Source organism: Aristolochia californica, unplaced genomic scaffold (assembly GCF_029961685.1).
Source record: "Aristolochia californica isolate CCGP_79_NKW_82.1479 unplaced genomic scaffold, dmAriCali1.0.hap1 SCAF_3, whole genome shotgun sequence".
Lineage (NCBI taxonomy): Eukaryota > Viridiplantae > Streptophyta > Magnoliopsida > Piperales > Aristolochiaceae > Aristolochia > Aristolochia californica.
The window spans coordinates 10,500,764-10,508,689 of NW_027181992.1; the positions used below are offsets into that span (position 1 = coordinate 10,500,764).

At 37.6% G+C, this 7,926-nt stretch overlaps 2 protein-coding genes across 3 annotated transcripts; both read left to right on the forward strand.

Annotated features, from left to right (window-relative positions):
* The first annotated feature begins 1,188 nt into the window (after nucleotides 1–1,188).
* LOC137960377 (uncharacterized) lies at nucleotides 1,189–5,781 on the forward strand. Of its 2 annotated transcripts, XM_068807983.1 has the most exons (4): nucleotides 1,189–1,363; nucleotides 1,445–1,490; nucleotides 3,433–3,522; nucleotides 5,722–5,781. In XM_068807983.1, the coding sequence occupies exons 1-3, from the start codon at nucleotides 1,250–1,252 to the stop codon at nucleotides 3,510–3,512; spliced, it is 240 nt and encodes a 79-aa protein (XP_068664084.1). In that variant the 5' UTR covers nucleotides 1,189–1,249; the 3' UTR covers nucleotides 3,513–3,522; nucleotides 5,722–5,781. The 2 variants fall into 2 exon arrangements, with proteins under 2 accessions (XP_068664084.1, XP_068664083.1); XM_068807982.1 differs by lacking the exon at nucleotides 5,722–5,781 and having other exon boundaries at nucleotides 3,433–3,722.
* Nucleotides 5,782–6,082: 301 nt separating this feature from the next.
* On the forward strand, nucleotides 6,083–7,421 carry LOC137960376 (phosphoglycerate mutase-like protein AT74H). Its single transcript, XM_068807981.1, has 2 exons — nucleotides 6,083–6,567; nucleotides 6,851–7,421. Exons 1-2 carry the CDS (start codon nucleotides 6,084–6,086, stop codon nucleotides 7,276–7,278), a joined length of 912 nt encoding a protein of 303 aa, XP_068664082.1. The 5' UTR covers nucleotide 6,083; the 3' UTR covers nucleotides 7,279–7,421.
* Nucleotides 7,422–7,926: the final 505 nt, after the last annotated feature.

Here is a 7,926-nt window from a genome sequence, read left to right on the forward strand (position 1 = left end):
CTAACTCTACTTAAGTTTTTCAGAAAAACAAATTGGTAGTGTTTCAGAACTGTTGCTGTATGAATTCATGCTCCAAAGAAAAAACAAAAATGGGCATGCGATTAAGTCATCCAAAACCATTTTTCTTAAACTTTTTCTCTGTCTCGATGATTTGGTTTTCCAGTCCTTGAATCAAAACGATCTGATAGAGTACAAATGGACAAAATTACTGTTGCTTTTTGTTGGAAGACAGGGCCCAAACCCACACGACCAAGGAAGACCCACATATAAAAGTGTATAAGAAGATGGGCCCAAGCCCATACGACCAAGGAAGACCCATGCAACCAAGAGATATAGAAGATGGGCTCAAGGCCCATTGATCAAGGAGAATACTCATAGGCCCACATACATTGATGGCAGGATGGTAAATAAAAGGTCATCTCATAGAGATGACATTGATGTAATTATGTTAAAGTTCCAGGGTTAAAACCCTAAACCCTAAGCCCTAACTTCAGGGGTATTATTGTAATACTATAGTTTCATAAATCTATAAATAGAGTTTTAGGGGGAGGGTTGGAATAATTAATTCCATAACCCATCTTCTTCCAGTTTTCTCCCAATGGGTTTCTTTCCCTTTTTCTCCATGAGCTAAATTCATGGAGTCCTAAAAATTAACACTTTTCAAATGAAAGTTTAGTGCTTGATTATTGAATAAAGTTTATGCATAATCATGCAGCTTTTATGAATAATTTTATGCATAGTGTATAGATAATTTTATGCAAGGCTAATATACGGAGGATATGTCTATTTTTTATGTAAAATGTATATCTAATTTTATATATAATTTGTTTGATATGTATTTTATGCAAAGTTTTAAATGTAAGTTGGAGCTCGAACTCGACCCTCGGCTCGAGCTCGAGCTCGAACTTGGTGAAAATTATTAGGTTTGTGCTCGAGTTCAAAATATTAAATCAAACCTAGCTTGAACATAGGCAAGTTCGGGTTCGGCTCGATTTGATGCCTCTCTTGTGATCTATCACTTTTAGAAGAATAAAAAGAGATTCACAAAGGGAGGTGACCCTGACCGGGTCGACCGGACCCGAATGTAAAATAACCCGGCTCGATTCAGGAGTACAAGTCTCGTCCGGGTACTGACGCCTAACTTGAATCCCGACACGTTGGCCGTTCCCCACTTGATCGATTCTTATTGAATCGGCGTTTTTGTTGCCGAAAAGAAAGTTCCCACTTGCAGGCGCACTTTTGTGGAACGATGAAAGATGACGACAACGTGAAAGCATCTCCTCTTCACCAGACTGATGCAGATGAAGACGATGAGAATGTGAAACAGCTCCAGGAATGTTCTAGACTCTATCTTTCTTTACAGGTATTGTTATGCTTTGCCTATTCTTCGTAAATGATCACTAATATGAATAGATAACTGCTATTTCGCTCACTGATTTTGCAGGATTGTCTGGCTGAAAATGAAAGAAATTGGAAAAAGTGCCAGCTCGGTATATTTTTCGTTCATTTTGTTTATTCTTGCTTTAGAACAGGCCTTGTGTGTGATTTTCTATATAATTGACTGGTTTAAGAGCTTTGGGTTTCTAAGGAGTCAACAATTAGCAACATGAAAAAATTTGTTCTTGAATTTAGACTCTTAACTTATTTTCGAGATGTCTGCGTCTTAGTTTGGAGTCTACCTTGATCTTTGATTGATCGACTCCTCTTGTGCCTTTTTTATGGTAGGCAAAATATATCTATGTTTATTTGAGTTGCAAAATATGCCTTTTTTTTGGCTTAAACAGTATAGTTTTTAATGGGAAATGATAGTGTTTTTGCTGTTTTTCTGTTCAGTAATTTGGCTTGGACTGTCAGGTTTTCATCCTTCTCACTAATGGCCGTGCTTCTCTTTCGTCCGTAATTTCTTTGTAACTTTATGTACCATTTGGGGCTTTGTGCATGTTCTCGGATAATTACATATCTGGTCATGTGAAATTTCGAAGCTGAAGGTTGGTGATGGACTGCTGAGTAAACATGGAGTTCATGCAAAGTACTGTGGAGATCAGTTCTCGATATGATGATCATGATAATTCAACAGCCTGTGTTAACAAGAGAAGAAAACTTCAATGTAAACAACATTCTCCAAAAGGGATAAAAAAGTATTCATCTTGAGAAGTATCCAATGGGATTACACGAATACTTTATTTTTTTGCAGTCTTTCTTCTTTTCGTACCACATGACACCATGTAAAAATCAGTAAAATGTATTCAAAATCCTGTTAGGAAGCTGAAAAATAGTTAATCTTAATTTAGAACGAGGATACATTTTCGGTTGGAAACCTCTGAGAAACCTAAACACTTTTCATGACGTCAACTGTTGGTTTGCAGAAAGCAGCAGTGGGTGCAAAAAGGACGTCCAGAAGATGGCACCCTTATTGCATTCTCAGGCAAAAATGTCAATATCTCATCAAAGTTGATTCCAATTCATGACCATAGGAACTGCTAGTGGGGCATTACAGCGACATTCCTACATCATATGATATTGGTAGGCCAAGGAAAATTTGATACTCCTTGGCCCCAAAATGTAACTCAAGTATGTAGAACAAGTCTTTCTTTTGGAAGGAATGTTATCCTTGGGATGGCAGAACCCAAGTGTGGATTGGCCTTCAATTTGGCGTGTCTGCACCCTGGTACTAGAAGTTAGAGGGAGGTTGCTTCTTTTGTTGGATTGAAAACCTTATTGGTTAAAGCTGACTTTCATCTCTCTTTCCAAATGAATGTCACATGGGTGGAGCTCCAATCAAGGACCACTGAAACAGCTCTGTTTTTTTTTACCCATAGAGTCATTGATTATCATCTATTTGCAAATCTATAAACTTCTGGACTTTTACTTTGCAAACTTTGGCTGGTGTAATTTCTCTTTATTTTTTATTTTTTTATCAAAGATAGTGTTTTAGCATACAAAAATGCTAAATTTTTTGATAGTTACGCTATGCATGCCCTATCGAATAATATCTGGAAAACAGCTGGGTTGTGTGATTCCTGAGGTGAGGGGAAGAACATGCCTCAAACATGTTTTTTCGTTTTTCTTTCTGATTAACCTGAATATTCCATCTCTAATTCCTTAACCACAACCAGAATTTATACCTCCACAGACAGTTTTATTATTCTTGTCTTTAGTATATAATTTTATTAAATTTTCACCTTTCAACATATATCTTGTTCTCTTTCTCAAGTCAAAACACTAAACCAAAAATTCTTATTGTTCACCTGTTCTTTTCTTTTTTTCCTTTTTTCAAATTAGTCTTTCATACGATGATTATGAAGCATTCCAATGAGTGTTATGTGGACATTTTCTGGAATGCTATCTTGATCCTGTCCTTTTTGCTTGTGGTGTCTTTTGACTGAAATTTGTGGTTTGATTACTTGAATAATATTATTGTCTGTCTCACAGAAGTACAAGCATTAAAAGCTTGCCATGAGAGGAGAATGCTAGCAAAGGGAGGTGAGAAGAATAAAAGTACAAGTGTTTGAACCACACATGGTAGGCCACACGTGTGTTTTGTTGGCCTTGAGAAGCATTGGGGGAGCACATTATTCTTTAATATGGTAGGAAAAAGAAAGAGTTTGTCCATGTTGAAAAGAACTTTTGCAAAATATTAAATGCAACGGCATTCAAAAAAAATATTATAAAATATGTAGCAACTCTCACACTTGGCTAATTTTTATAAATACTTGTTCCTAACTCGCAAGGGTATACTTATTTTTCTATTACAACTCTTAAGCTTAAGACTTGTGTGCAGAATTAACCTGCAAAACAAATGTTTCCTCTGCTGAGATATCACAACTACTCAATATTTCTATTTTGGGTGGAACCTGCAGGGTACCAAGATCTTTACTCTGTTAAAATGCTTGCAGGATTTATATTATTTTGAGAAATGATTCTTCTACATATATATTGGACCATTTTTCAGATTTACTTTAGGGTCCTAAAGCATATCTTCCAGATTGCTGGTTATTCTTTGCATTCTAGATTCTTTTTGACGAAGGTTACCTATGAAATTTATGTGGAATTTGAACTGATGGACGTTTTTGAGCTTTAATGTCAATCTTAATCCTACAACCTCTTTGACGTGGTACTGATTCTCCACAGAAATTTTTGGAGATGTAACTGGACTAATTCTGGCCTAACTCCATTTGGGTAATTTAATTGTCAGAGGCCACTCATCCCTGAATTACTTTGTGCTACCTCTGCCTAGGCAGATCGAACTCCAGTCCCTTGTGGGTTCTATAGTGAACCCAGCAGTCTAAGAATTTACTAATCTCTTGTTTGTCGATTCAAAGTCTCAGATATGTTGGCTCAAATATTTTTTCATAGCAATAATAGCTTACTTGGATCATGGATGTTTTTTAATAATATGATAGTCATACAGCTTTTTTAATTCTAAAAGCAAATTTGTTTCATGATAGCTTAATGTACATTTTTGTCTTGACTAGCTCATGCACTCTTATGTGGATTGAAGTATTACTTTTTCCAAAGTAGGGGTAATTTTTAAATTTTTTTATAGTGATATATATTATATAATTTATACATTTTAAGGACGTGTGGTACCAAGAGAGAGTGAGAAGGGGCTCCTCCGTATTCCCTTTGTGACTTAAGGCCTAATTGCCTCCGTCTTCCGTATTTTCTTGTGACTTAAGGCCTAATTGTCTCCCTCCAAAGTCCAAACACCTCTTTTCTTGTCCATAGTGTTGGTTGATTAGTGAACATATCTCCATCTCCTAATTTTATCCAATAGATGTGATTTTGTAGTTTTTTCTTATCAATTTAAGAACTGATAATTGCATGTTAGGGTTCTTATTATGTTTTTATAATAGCAATTTTGTTTACGAGAAAATATCTTTGAAACTTGTAAGTTATTTGAGGTGTGTGTGTCTCGGGTAGAAATTGTGTTTTATAGCAGTTTTGCTTTGTGAGGAAGATATCCCTGAAACTTCTAAATAACTTTTTTAGGTGTGTTTTGGTAGCAATTGTATTTCAGATTCTTGTACTGTACTAGTTACACAAGTTGATTTTGCTTGCAAGAAAAATTATTCGTGTACTTGTGAGAATTGAAATTAGTATTATAAAATCTGAATAAGATCAGCCAATTGAATTGGGTTGAACTGGTGTTAGCCCTTTATCTAAGTCATTCGTATACAAGACCCGGTTGACCAGGTCGGATTTATTTGTTCAACTAATGAACCCACTTGGCCCCATCAATTAGGTCATCTTTTGCACAAGAGAGAACTTCCCTTGTGTGACAATGGTAACGAACCCGTTTACTTGATTCAGGTCAGTTAGGTCACCTCTTGCAGATGAGAAAGTTTCCCCTGGGTGACAATGGTAAAGAGTAGGGGTGACCCCTCCTTTCTTTTGGCGCCAGTAGAGGAATTCTTGCCTTCCTGTTGTGGATTATAGGCCAGAAATGGGGAGGGGGTTGTTGCCCATTTGTAGATCAAATAGAAAAGATTTCCTGACCAGATGTCATTTGTTTATATCATGAGTTCCAGCCTGATTTTTATAAAAAAGATTGATTGAGCTTTATGCATAGTTAAAAATAAAAATAAGAAATTATATTAAATCAAGATAACAAATATGTGACAAATATGCGCAAATCTGCACTTAGATCAGGTGTATATTAGCATGTGTTGTATTTGATATGAATGAAAATATTAATTTACCCGTCTGAATAAATTGCAGGGCTTGGCTTGTCGGTGACAATGACGAACACCAACTGGACATGGTTCAAGTATCTGCTTTCTTCATATTTCAGCTAATCGTCGAGCAGAAGGGCCTCGTTTATAGTTGTTATATTCCTCCTGGAAGTTGGATTAGCTTCTAAAATATTCAACGGCGACAAACGTGACCAGAAGGCGTGTGAATCGATTAGCAGCCAACCTCCTCCTTCTCCGCTGGAAAGATGATGAGCCATGGTCAAAAAGGGCGACAAAACTGCTTCCCATTCATAATTTCGAGAAAAAATGATGGGTGGTAAAAAAGTCACGCCGAATTGCTTCCTCTGAGCTGGACTCTGCTCCATATAAGAGATTCTTTAGGTTGTGATGGAGACGACTTTCAAAACATCCAAACAGATGGCCCAGCAACAGCCGCAGCGAATTCTCCCCAAAAGAATCATCCTTGTAAGACACGGTGAGAGCCAAGGAAATGTCGACTCTTCGGCTTTCACCACCACTCCGGATTATAGGATCCCACTCACCGGGTTCGGCCGTGAGCAGGCCCGCGCTGCCGGAGAGAAGATCAGGCTACTGCTTTCCGATGGCGGGCGATCCCCAGATTGGAAGGTTTATTGCTACGTTTCCCCTTACGAACGAACGAGATCGACCCTGTGTGAGATGGGAAAGGCCTTCTCCAAGAAGAGGATTCTTGGGGCGAGGGAGGAATGTCGAATCAGGGAACAAGACTTTGGGAACTTTCAGGTGAAGGAGAGGATGAAAGTCATTAAAGAAACTAGGGAGAGATTTGGGAGATTCTTTTTCCGGTTCCCGGAAGGCGAGTCTGCAGCAGATGTATTCGATCGCGTCTCAAGTAAGGCCCTCTTTCTCAATCTTTCAGAATCTAATCACTTCCATTACTGATGGATTCTTCATTATTTGCTCGTATTCCTCCCATTCTTATGATGAAAAGATCTCTTTTTTTTTTTGTTCTGTGATCTTCAAGAAAAATTTCCAAAAATTTCTGTTATGTGAAGATGAAAACTGTACCCTTTCTTCTCTTGGCTTACCTTGTTTTGTTTTATTACATTTGGTCACTAATGTTCTGGAACGAGGTGTTTGGAGTTTGGAATAAACAAGTTCTGTTACACATACAGGTTTCATGGAGTCGCTATGGAGGGACATCGACATGAATCGGCTCAGCCGTGAGGGCAACTCTGATGTCAACCTCATCATCATCTCGCACGGGTTGACCTCACGGGTCTTTCTCACCAAGTGGTTCAAGTGGACAGTCGATCAGTTTGAGAGACTCAACAATTTCGGCAACTGCGAATACCGTGTGATGCAACTCGGACCTGAAGGAGATTACAGCCTCGCCGTGCACCACACTAAGGAAGAGATGGAGGAGTGGGGGCTCTCCGCAGAGATGATAACTGACCAACAATGGCGGGCGTCTAAAAATAGGGGTGACTGGTACGAAGCCTGCCCCTGGGCTCTTCATTCTTTCTTCGATAATCTGCCCGACTCTGATGAAGACGTCGCTAAAGAAGATGACGGAGGCTCTTCGAAGCAGCCTATCAGATGAAGTTCACAAGCACTGGAACGTTACCCATGAATCCTTTGATCCATATATTCTTGGTAGAGATGCAAGAATAAATGAATTCTTCATGTAGGGAAAACAATCACTGATGTACAGACTGAAAATCCCCATTAATGGCAGCTTCAATGATTTGGAAATCTCTTATGACAGCAGTTTTATAATAGTCGTGTTTAGGGCGAGATGGGTTTTGGGGTGAGAACGGGATTGAGGGAAAGAGAAACGGGGTGGGGCGGGGTTCGTTTTCTAACCCTGAGTTTCTTTTAAATTTGTTTTCCTAGCTCAATGCTGGGTGAGGAAGACGACCCGGATGATTCGTGCCAAAATAGTTTTTATTTTTGTTTATCTTTTACTGTAAAATATTAAAAATAGTATAAAAAGATAAAAATATTAAAAAACAGTTTTCTGCATTCGTATTTAATTATCACATTTTACTTTCTGTCTTTTTTTTGTCATTTATTTGTTTGTTATATCTCCTTAAATTTATTTTAAAATATGAATTATCATTTTTTGCTTTTTTTCTTTCTTTAACAACTTATTTTTTTTCTCATATTTTCCTGTTCCTATTTAACTTCTTTTTTTTAATATAGATTTGAAGTTAAAATTTTGACAATTATTTAATGAAATTAGTTATTT

What these genes read in the sequence shown, in the direction of transcription:
- LOC137960377 (XM_068807983.1), top strand. Translation starts at nt 1,250, where the DNA reads ATGAAAGATGACGACAACGTGAAAGCATCTCCTCTTCACCAGACTGAT. An exon ending in GACTCTATCTTTCTTTACAG is followed by an intron (nt 1,364 to 1,444) that starts GTATTGTTATGC and finishes CTGATTTTGCAG; the next exon opens with GATTGTCTGGCTGAAAATGA. An exon ending in TTGGAAAAAGTGCCAGCTCG is followed by an intron (nt 1,491 to 3,432) that starts GTATATTTTTCG and finishes TCTGTCTCACAG; the next exon opens with AAGTACAAGCATTAAAAGCT.
- LOC137960376 (XM_068807981.1), top strand. Translation starts at nt 6,084, where the DNA reads ATGGAGACGACTTTCAAAACATCCAAACAGATGGCCCAGCAACAGCCG. An exon ending in TGTATTCGATCGCGTCTCAA is followed by an intron (nt 6,568 to 6,850) that starts GTAAGGCCCTCT and finishes TTACACATACAG; the next exon opens with GTTTCATGGAGTCGCTATGG.